The sequence below is a fragment of the Hypomesus transpacificus genome, chromosome 11, assembly GCF_021917145.1.
Source record: "Hypomesus transpacificus isolate Combined female chromosome 11, fHypTra1, whole genome shotgun sequence".
In the NCBI taxonomy this organism is placed as follows: Eukaryota; Metazoa; Chordata; class Actinopteri; order Osmeriformes; family Osmeridae; genus Hypomesus; species Hypomesus transpacificus.
In genome coordinates, this window is record NC_061070.1 from 340,583 (window position 1) to 358,301 (window position 17,719).

At 46.9% G+C, this 17,719-nt stretch overlaps 1 protein-coding gene across 1 annotated transcript in view; it reads left to right on the forward strand.

Moving 5' to 3' along the window:
* Positions 1-13,891, forward strand: part of khdrbs2 (KH domain containing, RNA binding, signal transduction associated 2) — a 40,576-nt gene extending 26,685 nt beyond the window's left edge. The window contains exons 7-9 of the mRNA XM_047029300.1: positions 6,378-6,460; positions 10,282-10,340; positions 13,195-13,891. Coding sequence (XP_046885256.1) covers positions 6,378-6,460; positions 10,282-10,340; positions 13,195-13,289 — 237 coding nt within the window. The 3' untranslated portion in view covers positions 13,290-13,891. The remainder of the gene's footprint in view (positions 1-6,377; positions 6,461-10,281; positions 10,341-13,194) is intronic.
* Positions 13,892-17,719: the final 3,828 nt, after the last annotated feature.

Here is a 17,719-nt window from a genome sequence, read left to right on the forward strand (position 1 = left end):
GGAGACAGGCACTGGGACCCTTCTGTAGTTAGTTTCTGTGCTGGGAGCGCCAGGCATCGTCACAGTAGAACGTTCTTCAGAATCTGCTTGTCTTTTTCCATTAGAACTGAATGAATGAAGAAATATGTTATCACGTAAAATTGTTTCATTGGAGTTGCACGAGATATTATCGGGTTGTAAGGAATATCTCTGGTTTTAGACTGAAGCACAGCAGTCTAGGGGAGACCAGTCTCTCTCATAGACAGTCTATAGACTAAACTCTCTCATATACAGTCTATAGACCAGTCTCTTTCATCGACAGTATATATACCAGTCTCTCTCATAGACAGTCTATAGACTAAACTCTCTCATATACAGTCTATAGACCAGTCTCTTTCATCGACAGTATACAGACCATTCTCTCTCATAGACATTCTATAGGCTAAACTCTCTCATATACAGTCTATAAACTAAACTCTCTCATATACGGTCTACAGACCAGTCTTTCTCATAGACAGTCTATAAACTAAACTCTCTCATATACGGTCTACAGACCAGTCCCTTTCATAGACAGTATATATACCAGTCTCTCTCATAGACAGTCTATAAACCAATCTTTTTCTCCATAGGTGTTTTCACCACTAGTTTTCACCATAAACGATATCCACACAGGATGGACAATATAGTTTTATTCTATTCTCTGAAATACAGCTTCAAATGAAAACTCCTGTGAACATGTTGGAAACATAGTCATCCTCAGACATTGAAACACTCCGTCTGCACTAAATTGCCCTCCTGGAACACTCCGTCTGCACTAAACTGCCCTCCTGAAACACTCCGTCTACACCAAACTGCCCTCCTGGAACAATCCGTCTACACTAAACTGCCCTCCTGAAACACTCCGCCTACACTAAACTGCCCTCCTGGAACAATCCGTCTACACTAAACTGCCCTCCTGAAACACTCCACCTACACTAAACTGCCCTCCTGGAACAATCCGCCTACACAAAACTGCCCTTCTGGAACACTCCGCCTACACTAAACTGCCCTTCTGGAACACTCCGCCTACACTAAACTGCCCTTCTGGAACACTCCGCCTACACTAAACTGCCCTTCTGGAACATTCCGTCTACACTAAACTGCCCTCCTGAAACACTCCGTCTGCACTAAACTGCCCACCTGGACACTCCGCCTGCACTAAACTACCCTCCTGAAACACTTCGTCTACACTAAACTGCCCTCCTGAAACACTCCGTCTACACTAAACTGCCCTCCTGGAACACTCCGTCTACACTAAACTGCCCTCCTGGAACACTCCGCCTACACTAAACTGCCCTCCTGAAACACTCCACCTACACGAAACTGCCCTCCTGGAACACTCCGCCTACACTAAACTGCCCTCCTGGCACAACGACATGAGCCACAAAAGCAGTCTTCCAGTGTGTGTCTCTGGCAGGAGAGGCGTTGGAGAGGACCCAAAGCGTGGTGCCTTTCTCCAGGGACCTGAGGCATGCAGCTAAGACAAAGAGGTTCCTGATCAGAGTCTATCTGCGTCTCAGGTGTTCTCAAGCCAGTGGAAGATCAGTCACTGTCGCAGGACGTTCCTGCTGCCAGTTGATAATGAGTGTCAGCACCAAGGGCCCAGAGGCTCAGCCTGGTCGTAATTACACCGACCCACGACTCCACAGCCCTCGAGAGTTAAACCCTTGATTTATTCCCTCCCCGGCTTGTTCAATAGGACTGCTGTTAATTGGTTTTCTAAACGAGTGGCGATATATAAGTATCAGGCTTCATTAGGCGGACGCTCCACCAGCCTCCCCCGGACTTGCTTAACCTCCACCAGCCTTCATGGCCTCTATAGCCTCCATTCCGGCATTTACTAGCCTCTATGGCCTCCAACCTCCACCAGCCTCCTTGGTGTCTGCCAGCCTCTCCCAGCCTCACCTAGCCACCCCACCCCCCAACCATCCCTAGGCCCACCCTGCCTCCCCCAGCCCACCCAGCCTTCTTTAGCCCTCCCCAGCTTCCTCCAGCCTCCGTGGCCTCTATGGTTGGTGAGGGTGCGTGAAAGATCAGGGAGCTGAGATGTGAGGTTGCTGTTAACAAATGTTCACCCTCTGTAATGATAAGAAGTATTGACACAGCGGTCAGTCTGCAGAGACAGAGCAGGACGCTACCCCTACTCTACTGCCCAGACCCCCAGGAACCCTTATATGGTGTCGGGGTGAGGAGGAGGTGGTGGGGGGCGGGAGGGTGCATTTGCCTGGTGCCGTTTTATTTATCGCCCACTTTCTTTCAAAGCCATAACAACCATAAAAAAGCGTTATAAAACTGTGCTGAAGCACTCTTGATGTTTCACTAAGTTAATGGGAGTACAGTTGAGCAAGAACTGCAGGGGGCTAATTTCCCTCCGCATCTCGACGTGATAATAGCATTGAAAGGAACCAGTCATACAGTACGCACTCATCCAAACGACTGCACACTGACACGATCCTCTCAGGCCCTATCTGGCAGCTTCATTCATCAGCTCTGAGGGGAAGTGAGGCGTTTATCCAGACGGGAAGTTTAACAAAACGGCCAATTAGAGCGATAGGAGGGCTTCTGACCCTTCCTGCTATGGGGACAAGACCACGAGAGAAAGAAAGAGGCATTAGATCCCCTGAACAACGTAATCCCTGACATAATCCTTAACTTTAATTTAGTCAAATCCATGTTCATACACATAAATCCACACGAGTGCTCCTAGCAGAATTTTAATCTACAATAGCCAACAAAATAAAATAAATATTCTGATCGGTATGTTTTTTTATCTTGTTTTTTTCACTGCTGCATATAATATTTCATGATTTTTATGAGAGGGAGTGTGTGGTTATTAAACAGCCTGGAGCCTGGAGAAACCCCATAAACAAAGTTATTGCATTTTCATTACCAGTGGCCAGAGATAAAACTTTTCAAGTTCTGTTGTGTTTCAGCTTTCAGGAGACTGCATCCACAGAAAGCACATTTAAGCACCCATGTCTTGACCGAAAAGGCATTTTTCCAATCCTACACTTTCCCATCAAAACAAACTTCTGCACTAACCAACATGGAACTAATATGAATATATTTTTAGGTTAGTGTTCGGATTATCTAGTAGGTTTTGAACATGTGTACAATAACTTTTTCTTTGATGGTATGAGTAATGAAAGCAAAAGCGAGTTTAGTAATATGGTGATGAGATGATGACAGGTGATGTCACACATCCCAGCACCACACACGCTGACGTTTCATCGCACGTGAACAACAACCAACTTTTTTGCATGAGGAAAAACAGTGTCTCTGGAAAATCAGTTAAATCCACTGAATGAATGTTTTTCTAGTAAGATCTGAGGCTTAGATCTGACATGACAGGAACCCCATGAGAGAACCAGGATTAGACCAGGGGAAGATTATGATGATGACTGACAGGAAGCAACACTTTGAACACCACCAAAACGCTTTAACTAAGTCAGATCTGCTGATTAGAGCAGATCCTTCACCCAGGGAAGCTGTGGCACAGGAGATGGAGCCAGAAATAAAGATGGCTGCTCCAATCTGAGATTAGTGTCAAACGGCTTCCGGAGCAGAACTGGGAGGACAGCTCTGTTATAGCGTAGAGTCCGTTTATTACCTACAAACAGCCAGCAATTCATATACAGATGTGGTCCCATTTGCTGGGAGCCTTTCATCTCTTTGAAAAATGCTTAATTCCTCCTGAAAATCAATGCCATTAAAGCCTATTGCATGCCTTTGGTATGTCATAGCAAAGAAGCTGTCACGGCCACAGCCGTGCCCCCCTATTGTTTTTGGTTTTGCCCTGCCCTAGTGTTTCCCTGTCATTGTCGTCACCTGTCTCGTTCAGTTGTCGTTAGTTTCATTGTGTTCACCTGTGTCTTGTTTGTTTCTGTGTATTTAGGTTCCTGCTTTGTGTCCAGTCTTTGTCTTAGCATTACCCTTTGTCCCTGCGTGTACCCTGTCTGTTTCCCGTTTTGAGAATTAAACCTGTGTTCCTCGCTATGCCTCGGTACTCCCCTGCATTTGGGTCCAACCCCACCTCACGTCGTGACAGAAGCTGTGAAAAGAGATGACGCATTCTCATTCTGCAAAGATTTTCTACAATGGCCTGGACACAAGTTAGTACCACTTGGAAAAGATCATAAAGAGTTGGATTATAGGAATTTTTTTTTAAAATGCAAGAAAGTAATCACTGTGTGATCATTGTGTGCACCAGACTGAACATGGACCAGAGAAAGTAAAAGAGACAGATATCTGAGGAGATTAGAGAGATGATAATAGACCAGCATGATGAAGGTAAAAGCTACAGGACCATCTCCAACATCTTGATGTTTCTGTTACAACAGTTGCAATTATTAAGAAGTTCAATGTCCATGGAACAGTAGCCAGCCTCCTTGGGAGCAGCCACAAGAAGAAAATTGACCTCAGATTGAACTGAAGGATAAAGTGAATGGTAGGAAACAAACCAGGGATAACTGGCAGAGAGATACAAGCTGAACTCCGAGGGGAAGGTAAGTCAGTTTGTGATCGCACCATCAATCGCTTTTTGAGCGAGAGTGGTCTCCATGGAGAAAGACAAGGAGGTCTCCACTTCTGAAAGACAAACATTAAAATGACAGACAGGAATTTGCTAAAATGCTACAAAGACACAATCCTTCTGGGAGATGAGTCCAAACTGGAGCTTTTTGGCAGGTCCTAGCAGTTCTGTTCACAGATGAATCCTCCCAGTGTCAGGAAGCCCTCAGTGTCTCAGTCACAGGTCACAGATCCTCCAAGAGGATTCTGACTCGAAACACACGACTAAAAGCACCCAAGAAGTGATAAGAACAAAACATAGGAGCGTTGTGAAATGGCCTTGTATGAGTCCTGATCTGAATCCTAACCAACGTCCATGGAAGGAGCTGAAAGTCTGGAGGAGGCCCTCGCCAAACCTGAGCCAGCTTCAGCAGTTTGCTCAGGAAGCGTGGGCTAGACTACCTGTTAACTACCTGTTAAGTGGAGAGTCTCACTGAGCACTACGGAAAACGTTTGATTGCAGTAGTTGCCTCTAAAGATTATGCAACTTATTATTAGGTTGAGAGTCCCATCATTTTTGTCAATACCATTTAAAATGTTGAAAAACAAAAGCAAAGTCTGATTTCTATTAAATATGGAATCAATAATGGTGGATGCCAATTGCTTTTATCAGTTATTACAATGGAAATTGCAAGGATCAAGGATCGCTGCATGACATGACACAACTTTTCATACAATGTGTTGGCGCGTACTGTATACTGTTTACAATACATTTCAGAGGGATTGTCGTGGACGTTTTGAGAGAATCAATTGTTTAAGATGAAGTGGGGTGAAGTAGAGAGTGAGAGTTAATGTTTATTTGACGTAGATGTAAACATAATAACGTTACCAACATAACGTCAACTCTCCCAGGTCACCCAGACTTCCCGTCTCTAGACTTCACGTCTCATAGTTAGGTGTCATAAACTGCAAATGTCATCTCTACCAAATGGAGTTGAATCAACATACATTGCATCAAGCTTCTTATCCAACTGTAAACTTCTCCTAAAACACATTCATTGTACATAGGCCCAAAATTTCTTTCACAGGGATTCAACTGCAGTTTTAAGGGATTTTACTTCTAAATACATTCTCTCGGGGAACAATTCTTGCTACTTATTGCCCAAGACGTTTTACAAATAGTAATTACTATAGGACTGGGTAGTGTACTGGTGTCTGCAGGGTTTAAATAGAGTTACTTTGTTCCTGATGTTAATTATAACTCCAGTCGGCAATCAATGACAACATCCTGTACGCTGCGGCAACATCAAGGTCAATAGGTCAAGGAAGCGTCCAATACATACAGCTCCTAGGACAAGCGTCCCGTACAAGCCTGATCGATAGTGTTTACGGGACTTGATTCAGCCGTGTCGCCTGCTCCACTCAGGGGGCGTGTATGTGTAGATGGGATCCTCAAGCCATGGAATTAAGCATTGATTTTTTTATGTTTCGTCCTTCAGCAATTAGTGTCCCTGCAGGCAGGGAGTAGCTACAGGGCAATGCTCGGGTGCTTCGATAAACACCGTTGTGTTAAAAGCTGCAGGTTTGGCTTGAAAGGTCGATGTGTGTGTGTGTGTGTGTGGGGGTATTTTAATTAGACATGGGGTTATGGTGCTGGTTATTGCCTGTTTGTCTGAAGTCATTTTGAATGTCTTGGAATTTTCATTTCATTTATTTCATTTATCAGTTTCATTTAGATGCTACTTTGGCACAAGCCAAAAGTGACGTGAATTCTCATTTAAAGCAAGTCAGACCCTCTGAATTCCCCCGGTGACACTGTCACTAACATCAGCGTGTTGTCCTCTCCGCAGGGCTACGACGATGGCTACGACGGAGAATACGACAACCAGAGTTACGACACCTACGAAGAGAACTACAGCAGCCAGTCCAAGAGGTGGGAGGCTGTGGAGAGAGAGGTCCTTCTGAGGCTGTGGAGAGAGCTCCTTCTGAGGCTGTGGAGAGAGGGGTCCTTCTGAGGCTGTGGAGAGAGCTCCTTCTGAGGCTGTGGAGAGAGAGCTCCTTCTGAGGCTGTGGAGAGAGAGGTCCTTCTGAGGCTGTGGAGAGAGCTCCTTCTGAGGCTGTGGAGAGAGGGGTCCTTCTGAGGCTGTGGAGAGAGAGCTCCTTCTGAGGCTGTGGAGAGAGAGCTCCTTCTGAGGCTGTGGAGAGAGAGCTCCTTCTGAGGCTGTGGAGAGAGCTCCTTCTGAGGCTGTGGAGAGAGAGCTCCTTCTGAGGCTGTGGAGAGAGAGCTCCTTCTGAGGCTGTGGAGAGAGAGCTCCTTCTGAGGCTGTGGAGAGAGAGCTCCTTCTGAGGCTGTGGAGAGAGAGAGCTCCTTCTGAGGCTGTGGAGAGAGAGCTCCTTCTGAGGCTGTGGAGAGAGAGGGCTCCTTCTGAGGCTGTGGAGAGAGGTCCTTCTGAGGCTGTGGAGAGAGAGGGATCCTTCTGAGGCTGTGGAGAGAGAGGGCTCCTTCTGAGGCTGTGGAGAGAGAGCTCCTTCTGAGGCTGTGGAGAGAGAGGGCTCCTTCTGAGGCTGTGGAGAGAGAGGTCCTTCTGAGGCTGTGGAGAGAGAGGGCTCCTTCTGAGGCTGTGGAGAGAGAGGGCTCCTTCTGAGGCTGTGGAGAGAGAGGGCTCCTTCTGAGGCTGTGGAGAGAGAGCTCCTTCTGAGGCTGTGGAGAGAGAGAGCTCCTTCTGAGGCTGTGGAGAGAGAGAGCTCCTTCTGATCCTGTGGAGAGAGAGAGGTCCTTCTGAGGCTGTGGAGAGAGAGAGCTCCTTCTGATCCTGTGGAGAGAGAGAGCTCCTTCTGAGGCTGTGGAGAGAGAGAGGTCCTTCTGAGGCTGTGGAGAGAGAGCTCCTTCTGAGGCTGTGGAGAGAGGGCTCCTTCTGAGGCTGTGGAGAGAGAGCTTCTTCTGAGGCTGTGGAGAGAGAGGTCCTTCTGAGGCTGTGGAGAGAGAGGTCCTTCTGAGGCTGTGGAGAGAGAGAGCTCCTTCTGAGGCTGTGGAGAGAGAGTTCCTTCTGAGGCTGTGGAGAGAGAGAGCTCCTTCTGAGGCTGTGGAGAGAGAGAGGTCCTTCTGAGGCTGTGGAGAGAGAACTCCTTCTGAGGCTGTGGAGAGAGAGGGCTCCTTCTGAGGCTGTGGAGAGAGTGAGCTCCTTCTGAGGCTGTGGAGAGAGAGTTCCTTCTGAGGCTGTGGAGAGAGAGAGCTCCTTCTGAGGCTGTGGAGAGAGAGAGAGGTCCTTCTGAGGCTGTGGAGAGAGAACTCCTTCTGAGGCTGTGGAGAGAGAGGGCTCCTTCTGAGGCTGTGGAGAGAGAGGGCTCCTTTTGAGGCTGTGGAGAGAGAGGGCTCCTTCTGAGGCTGTGGAGAGAGAGGGCTCCTTTTGAGACTGTGGAGAGAGAGGGCTCCTTCTGAGGGCTCCTTCTGAGGCTGTGGAGAGAGAGAGAGGTCCTTCTTAGGCTGTGGAGAGAGAGTTCCTTCTGAGGCTGTGGAGAGAGAGAGCTCATTCTGAGGCTGTGGAGAGAGAGAGGTCCTTCTGAGGCTGTGGAGAGAGAACTCCTTCTGAGGCTGTGGAGAAAGAGGGCTCCTTCTGAGGCTGTGGAGAGAGAGGGCTCCTTCTGAGGCTGTGGAGAGAGAGCTCCTTCTGAGGCTGTGGAGAGAGAGCTCCTTCTGAGGCTGTGGAGAGAGAGAGCTCCTTCTGAAGCTGTGGAGAGAGGGCTCCTTCTGAGGCTGTAGAGAGAGGGCTCCTTCTGAGGCTGTAGAGAGAGAGCTCCTTCTGAGGCTGTAGAGAGAGAGCTCCTTCTGAGGCTGTGGAGAGAGAGGGCTCCTTCTGAGGCTGTGGAGAGAGAGCTCATTCTGAGGCTGTGGAGAGAGAGAGCTCATTCTGAGGCTGTGGAGAGAGAGGGCTCCTTCTGAGGCTGTGGAGAGAGAGGGCTCCTTCTGAGGCTGTGGAGAGAGAGGGCTCCTTCTGAGGCTGTGGAGAGAGAGGGCTCCTTCTGAGGCTGTGGAGAGAGAGGGCTCCTTCTGAGGCTGTGGAGAGAGGGCTCCTTCTGAGGCTGTAGAGAGAGGGCTCCTTCTGAGGCTGTAGAGAGAGGGCTCCTTCTGAGGCTGTAGAGAGAGAGCTCCTTCTGAGGCTGTAGAGAGAGGGCTCCTTCTGAGGCTGTAGAGAGAGGGCTCCTTCTGAGGCTGTGGAGAGAGAGCTCCTTCTGAGGCTGTGGAGAGAGAGGGCTCCTTCTGAGGCTGTGGAGAGAGAGAGGTCCTTCTGAGGCTGTGGAGAGAGAGGGCTCCTTTTGAGGCTATGGAGAGAGAGGGCTCCTTCTGAGGCTGTGGAGAGAGAGCTCCTTCTGAGGCTGTGGAGAGAGAGCTCCTTCTGAGGCTGTGGAGAGAGGGCTCCTTCTGAGGCTGTGGAGAGAGAGCTCCCTTTGAGGCTGTGGAGAGAGAGCTCCTTCTGAGGCTGTGGAGAGAGAGGGCTCCTTCTGAGGCTGTGGAGAGAGAGCTCCTTCTGAGGCTGTGGAGAGAGAGGGCTCCTTCTGAGGCTGTGGAGAGAGAGAGGTCCTTCTGAGGCTGTGGAGAGAGAGGGCTCCTTTTGAGGCTGTGGAGAGAGAGGGCTCCTTCTGAGGCTGTGGAGAGAGAGCTCCTTCTGAGGCTGTGGAGAGAGAGGGCTCCTTCTGAGGCTGTGGAGAGAGAGCTCCTTCTGAGGCTGTGGAGAGAGAGGGCTCCTTCTGAGGCTGTGGAGAGAGAGAGGTCCTTCTGAGGCTGTGGAGAGAGAGGGCTCCTTTTGAGGCTGTGGAGAGAGAGGGCTCCTTCTGAGGCTGTGGAGAGAGAGCTCCTTCTGAGGCTGTGGAGAGAGAGCTCATTCTGAGGCTGTGGAGAGAGAGCTCCTTCTGAGGCTGTGGAGAGAGAGCTCCTTTTGAGGCTGTGGAGAGAGAGCTCCTTCTGAGGCTGTGGAGAGAGAGGGCTCCTTCTGAGCTTGTGGAGAGAGAGCTCCTTCTGAGGCTGTGGAGAGAGGGCTCCTTCTGAGGCTGTGGAGAGAGAGGGCTCCTTCTGAGGCTGTGGAGAGAGAGCTCCTTCTGAGGCTGTGGAGAGAGAGGTCCTTCTGAGGCTGTGGAGAGAGAGCTCCTTCTGAGAGCTCCTTCTGAGGCTGTGGAGAGAGGGAGCTCCTTCTGAGAGCTCCTTCTGAGGACACACATGAATGAAACCCAACAACAATGAATGAATGAATGGTCGACACACTCGTTCATTATCCTCTCCTTTGGTGTTTCTTTACTCTCCTTTTTTTCCTTTTCTCATCCCTTCTTTTCTTTTCCTTCTCTCCCTTTCCCCTCCTTTTCTCTTCTCTTCTCTTCTGTGGTTGGGAGCAGATGTTGTTTGATCAGGGTATTGTTCTAGCCTAGACCTGATACCCTTGTAAATATTTGACTAAACATAATTATCCCATTCATCATCTCTACAGCATTACTGATATTATGGTGAGCCTCTCGTGTGTGTTCCCATGACAATAGAGCCATCAGACCCAACTACAGCTGAGCTCTCTAACTCACTTACCTCAACCGAAATAATGTGCTGCATGATTTAAAAGGGATTTGTGTAATGTACTTTGTGTGTTTTTTGAGATTAAGTATTCCAAACAGGTCCTCTTGATTAAGTTGAAATCCATGATGGAGGACAGCCATTCAGTCAAAAGGGGAATTGGACGTTCAATCGTTAAAAAAAGTTTTTGTTTTTCACAGCATTTCAGAGTATTATGAATACGGCCATGGAAGCAATGATGAAACATACAACAGCTATGGTGAGTGTTACCTTTATCACTCCTTATCTGCAAGCCCCACCCCTGCACCACCCCTGCACCACAATAACACAGGTTTGGAGGCTCAATGGACCAAAACCACACAACGACAATCTAGTGTGCTGCATCAGTATTCAGTGAGGTCCAGTATTCATGTGAGCTCAACCCAGACCCACCACACAATCCTGGCCTCTCCACTATCAACCCCCCCCCCCCCCAACCCACACTCAGTTGCCAGCAAGCTGGGGGAGACCCTGTGGTTCTGGATCCAGCCGGCCCACACAGACTCAGGCCGAATCCCAATACTCCCCCTTACCCCTTCCCCTTACCCCTTCCCCTTAGTTGTGCGCGTTCCCGTGAGAGCTAGTGGTGTCCCAATACTCTTTTGGAGCTAGGGGAAGGGCTAAGACTAAGGGGTATACACCCCTTAAAACCAAGTAAGATCGGGAGCTTACTTGAAACCTAGGGCTATGTGAAAACTGCGCGACCGGCAACAATGGCGACCAAATCATCCAGAGAGTCCGATAAATGTGATATTATCGGCTTAATTAATTGATAAAAAAATTATGACAGTCTTGTTTTGTGTTATATACAGTCATGAACATATATATTTGCAACCATTTTCCTAATTGAAACGTTTCTAAAAATCGCTAGTTTGGTACGTTAATGTTACAGTTCTGAATTGCACAACAGTCCCGCATTTCTTTGACTAGCATGTCTACAGTTATAAGCGCAGCTAGTTCTGGCAGGGCAATCGGGCAGCGCGCGTCAGTCAGTGATCGGGGACGTAAGGCGTCTTACTCCACCTTCCTTACTCCTCCCACTACCACACCCATGTAGCAGCGCATATCCATTGGGCCACGTCCGATAAGGCGTCTTTAAAAGACGCGCGGATATGCACACACTCACCCCGGTCGTTGTATGATCAGTGCTGCTGCCACCCTCCACCGTCCCCTTCTCCCCCATGCTGTCTGTGTATCTATCCTACAGGGGGGTTATATCTCTATTGCTCCCTGCCTCATATGTCATGTATGTATGTGTTGCATCGAGGAGGCAGGGAGTGCTTCCCTTAGATCATCCACTCCGCCAAAGTAAATCTACATGTCCATGTCATGTAACAATAAATGCTCAAATCTAATACGTGATTGTCTTGACTGAACTAAGTAAACTCCATTAGCAGCGAATTTCGTTTAATATCAGTGCATAACGCTACTTGCTTTGGAGATATCGATACGTGCTAGATGACGTACCTGTAACCAAGTGGCGTCCCATTTCCTAGGGCTATGTAGCCCTTACCCCTTACTTTCGAGGGCCAAGGGGAAGGGGTAAGTTAAGGGGAAGGGGTAAGGGGTAAGGGGGAGTATTGGGATTCGGCCTCAGTCTAGGGGCTTCAGAGCATGGTGCCCACCCAGACTCAGTCTAGGGGCTTCAGAGCATGGTGCCCACCCACACTCAGTCTAGGGGCTTCAGAGCATGGTGCCCACCCACACTCAGTCTAGGGGCTTCAGAGCATGGTGCCCACCCAGACTCAGTCTAGGGGCTTCAGAGCATGGTGCCCACCCAGACTCAGTCTAGGGGCTTCAGAGCATGGTGCCCACCCACACTCAGTCTAGGGGCTTCAGAGCATGGTGCCCACCCAGACTCAGTCTAGGGGCTTCAGAGCATGGTGCCCACCCAGACTCAGTCTAGGGGCTTCAGAGCATGGTGCCCACCCAGCGGCAGCAGTGGCTGGCAGGCCTCAGCCCCGGGCCTGGCGTCTGAGTGGGGCTGGAGGGGCAGCTGTGTGCCAGCGGATGCCGCAGGGTGTGTGGAGGAGGGAGGGTGTGCCAGCCAGCCAGCGTACTGCCTTCTGTAGCAGGAGCCTGTTGTGGGCTCCTGCTGTGTGACAGACTGGGAGGCTGAGACTGGCTGTGTGCCTGCCGTCCTGTTCCGAAGCCATCCCTCCCAGCACTCATTCCTTTTCGGCACTGTGAATCGTTCACGAAAGGGTGGGGGTGGGGTGGTTAGGGGACACAAACCAAAGGGGCCAGGGATGTTCTGCCCCATAAACACTTGGCGACATTGAGCCTGGCTGCAGACGGCGAGGTCTCTGCTCTGGATGTCATCTGAATCTTTGGATAAAAGGCGGAGTGCGAGCGGTCCGGGGCCAGGCCCCGGCTCTGGGCCCGGTGGTGCAGGACACAGAGAACGTGTCATCCAGGAAGTGTGGGGCGTGTCCAGCCACAGCTCCTGGTGTAGCCGGAACATAGACCTGAGAACACAGACCTGAGAACACAGACCTGAGAACAAAGAGCTGAGAACACAGACCTGAGAACAAAGAGCTGAGAACACAGAGCTGAGAACACGGACCTGAGAACACAGAGCTGAGAACACAGACCTGAGAACACAGAGCTGAGAACACAGAGCTGAGAACACAGAGCTGAGAACACAGACCTGAGAACACAGACCTGAGAACACAGACCTGAGAACACAGACCTGAGAAAACTCCCCTTTGACACACTCGCTTCTCAGTGTAAGACTGACACCACCACAACACAACCATCGCAACCTGACCGGCAGGAGGTTGTCGTGTGAGAGTTGTGTGAGAATCAGCAATGCTCTCTGTATTGATGTAGCTCATGTTTAGGGGTAAGAAAAATGACTTGTTATTGTTTTGAAGACACTGGCCGTAGCTGAACATGTGTCTACTTGCCGTGTCGGTTTGACTTGAAGCGCCTTCAGAAAAACATCTAATCACACTCTAAACCATTGAACTCTCTGCTGACAACATCCGCTCCTCACAAAGGGACTTTTTCTGCAGGTTTGGTGGTTGTTAATGACATCAATGATGTGACTCGTGTTTTCTGACCTCTTGCAGAGGAGGAGTGGATGACCTCCCGGCCTACTCTCAAAGCTCCGGCGACGCGCCTGGCCCGGGCAACCTACAGAGAACATCCCTATGGTAGATATTGAAGGGGTCTCACACCTGTGAACGCCAACATAAGACAACCAACCTTACGATCGTCCGTGTCCCCCCCTCTCCTCCCCCAAAGTTGTAGCGTACCTCCTTCCCCTCTCCAATCTGCCCCTTCCTCCGAATCTCTCCACCCAAGGAACCACACACAAAGCACATAACCCCTAACCATTCAAGCGGTGGCAGTTTTGTCTTTGGGTTTTTTGATAACTTGGGACTCTTTTTCTAGAACAACGAGAAAAGAAACTGAAAAAAAAGAGAAACTATTTTGATTTGACGTTGCACCCATACATTGGAGTGCGGCTCCTGGTTGTCAACAGTTGTATGTCACCCATACATGAAAGCAGGAGGCTGCTTCAGACCTAGATGCGGCGGGACTTGCCCCCCTTAGTGCAATGTGATGACATCATGTTGATACTGGGATGCTAGCGCTGTATGAAGCTGACAGACTTTATACATTCTTTTTTTTATATTTGTTATGATGTTACATATTGATCTTGTACAACAAATACACATTTTGATGTTGGGGTTGAGGGAAATCTCAAGAGATGTGCAGTATGTAGCTTACTACAAGTGCTTTGTTCTGTGTTTAATCTGTATTTGTACATAAAAAACATATAATAAAAACGCTTAAAGCACGGTGTGTAAGCTTCTCTAAATAGGTGGCCATAAATTGGTTAATTTATTTTGCCAATATTGCCATAATTTGTTAATTGAGCCGAAACATTTTTGGTTAAAAAAGTAAGAACCATCTGAATCATATGTTTCTATCATATAATTCCTGGCTGGTTTCAGGTCCTGGATAAAGGGTTGATAGAGGACATCCTTCAAAAGTGAAATTGCGAGTCTGTCTTGGTCAGTTTTTTTATGCATTAGTAGATATCATGCATTAACCCAACTAAAGAAACATTGGTTAAAAAATTTCAAAGTAAACACTAAATTGTTTCATGAGTCTTGGATAGCTATATTAAATGTATAATTTGTTAATGAGAAGAAACTGTTTAGATAAATATGTTGATTTCTTAACATATTCTTTAAGTTTTACTTCATTAAAGACAAATTCTGATTGAGCTGTTTGTACTAGCCTGTATCTGAGAATGACATGGGAGTTGACAGAGGTAAGAGAAGTCACAGTATTCTACCTTCAGTTTTGTCTAAATGCCTTAGACCTCTCACCTGGCTACTACACTGCTTAATGTACCTTATGTGAATATTGCAGATATTCACACCTCTCCAGAGTGTCATGACTGAGTGACTAGAAAAGGCTTTCAGTTCTCAACACCTCACATCTGCAAGCCGTCAGTGTCTCTGCCTTCACGCTTTTTCTTCCTTGTTATTCAACCTTAGAAAGCTGCATTTTGTCCTGCAATTTCCAGTGCTTTAAAATACCAGCCCTGAAAGCCTTTTAGCAAACTGAATTCTTTTTCCATGACTAGTACACCTGAAGGCTGACTCTGTTTAAGAGAATAGATCGCGGGACTCAAAGGATAAACATTAAGCAGGTAACCTCAATAATAACTCTAATTCTGCGTTTGCCAAGTCATAGGAAGTTATAAAGTTACTTACACTTAAAAAAGTAAACCGGCCCGTCCTTAACCCCTGAATAAGACCCCCAGACAACATAAAACCGCTAATTCCTGTTAACTAGAAACATAAAAAAGGACTAATTTTTATGAAAAACGAAGGAATAACACAACAGTTAATACAAAACACTAAAACGTAATATTCTTAAATGTCTCACCAGCTAAACCTGTACCTACATAACCAGAAACACCCAAGCTGAACCCTTGTATTGAAGCCATCACCTGACCCCCTCAGCTCGACCCCCATCTTGACCTGGTTTACTTTTTTGACAGTAACAAACTGTAAGCATGACACTGCTGTGTACTGTCCATACTGTCACACTGCATGCTTCCATCACGGAGTCATACACTTGTACTGCTTCAGTTCTTCAACATGAGTATATACAGTATATATACACATACATCATAATCACCTCCGAAGGAGAGCCTTCTAACTGTTATCATGTTATTTTTTTCTCACAGGTATGACTTAACGGTATCGTGAACCAGTCAGGGAGTTATGAGAGGTGAGTTGACTCTTTCTATTCTCTCTATATTTACCATGTAACTGATGTAATGAACAGTACAATAAGATACACAAGCCAATGCCATGACTTTTCAGTATTTACAGTCGCACATTTTTCAGATCACAATTGAAATTCTCCAAACGATTCAACTACCGCATCATCTAGACACTTGTGCATACTATCAAACCAACGTTTTCTTCTTTTGATCAAATTGTCAATGCTCCGGTACGTTTATGCAAATGAATATGTTCAATTGTTTGCTTTTTCCTGCATGATCAATTGCTTACGTCATGTTGATCAAAATGTATTATTCGATAAAATTATTATTATACTGAACAGTCTTACTCCCCAAAACATCTGGGCTGTAGTTCAGTACATAAGTCATTCCATGCTAAATGGTTGAGCCAGTTGTTATAATTGTAAAAGCCCCCTGCAGCGCTGCAGCTACAGTTCCGCCCCTGCAGCGCTGCAGCTACAGTTCCGCCCCCTGCAGCGCTGCAGCTACAGTTCCGCCCCTGCAGCGCTGCAGTTACAGTTCCGCCCCCTGCAGCGCTGCAGCTGAGGAGTCTTTTCTGTCTTTAACGTTTCTCTTTCACTTTGGCTCAATTCTAGAAGGAGAATTCAATCATTATCTTTTCAAAATATGACGTTCAGATCTCTGAACAATTAGTATTTTTGTTCACACCACATTTGAATTGATTATTAATGTAATCAAATTGTAAGTGTTTTGGCACACCTGTGCGAAAGAGTATTGTCTACAATTGTGCACAAGAACTACATACACATGGCTTACTGATCCAAACGGATGAGTTCATTCTCAGTGCAATTGTCATACTCTTCACAACTGTCTTTCATCGTGTGAGCCATCACATGCCATCACATGCAAAATGATCCATTCAATTATCAAAATCTGTCAGACATACAGTTCATGTATATTCCATAAATATCTATGACATGGAATGTTTGTGATGTCTGAGAATTCTTTTGGGAGAGATGAACTAATGATTTTGAGCAATGAATGGGCTTTTGAAAGTAATCCGTTGTGTTGCAGTTTGTACAAATTTTTTCGAGAAATTCACATACTTTTTTGCAAATGTAAAGAATGATTCAAGAAATGTACCAAATCGACTGAGAAAAACTGTGAAACATACTACACTGCATCCCATTAAAATACAACAGTTGTTTACATTACAAAACAAGCCAAACCACTACAATGTACTGAATTACAATAGATTATACTACAACTACAATAGACACATTACATCAAAAATACAGTTATTTAATATTTGTTTTACTGAAATACATAATGTTGGAACCAACATAGACATTTAATTGTGTTGTGTGCTCATCAACATCAAAGTTACCATTGAGCATATTTACCAGTTTATACATGGGAAGTTTGTAATATAAGATGCTGTCATTTGACATCCAGTCTTTGCATGAATAAGCAGTTGAACAAGATTCAGTGTTCAACTGTATTGTTGTTTGGTGAGCATCTTCTTTCTGTCTCCTCCTGGCCTTGAGAAACAACACTTGTGGCTGTCTGATCACACACATCGAGGAGACAGGAAACCATCTTGAGATAAATGAAACTCTGGTGTAGGTGCTCTCATTTCTAAAAGAATTTGGTCTACCAGGGATATATAACTTTTGGGCAGCAATACCCATACACAACATTGTGAGAAAAGGTTTGGACATATCCACTTCACAATACTGCTCTGTGTACAGCACTGCTTATTACGACAAGCGTGTTTCTGGAAGTGCAGGGGGCAGTTCACCTTTCAAGTGAGACTTTAGATCTGATCTCTGCTCTGCTCCTTTGTTTCCAGTTACGTGGGGATTTATTGAAAATATCATTTTAAGCGGAGTCCTCCACACCTTCAGGGTTTAGAATGGAGAGTGTTCGAACACTGCATTAACACAGAACACAGCCTTCAGCTTTGGCTCCGAGTTCCCATTGCACCAATAGGGTTAAGCGGCTTCTCTAATTCGGCACATTCACATTCCATTAGTGGTAAACAAGATGTTACATTAACAACAACGGACATGAACATGAAGGCGTCCATCTTTAACAGATTTGTTTTTGTTCGTGACGATGGCAGCTCGTGCCATCGTCAGGCTACAGCGGCGGGCTTGTGTCAACAGCGCTTCAACAGGAGACATGCGCCTTAAACGCTTGCATTCCACTTTAATTCAGATGGATAGATCCCTAAATAATGAAAGGGAACGTGTGCACTCTCTCTCTCTCTCTCTCTTATGAAGCGCGAGTATTATTCATGGGGAAAGAAAACAAGGTCAGATATGCAACAGTTCTAAGACGTTGGAAGGGGAAAACAGCTC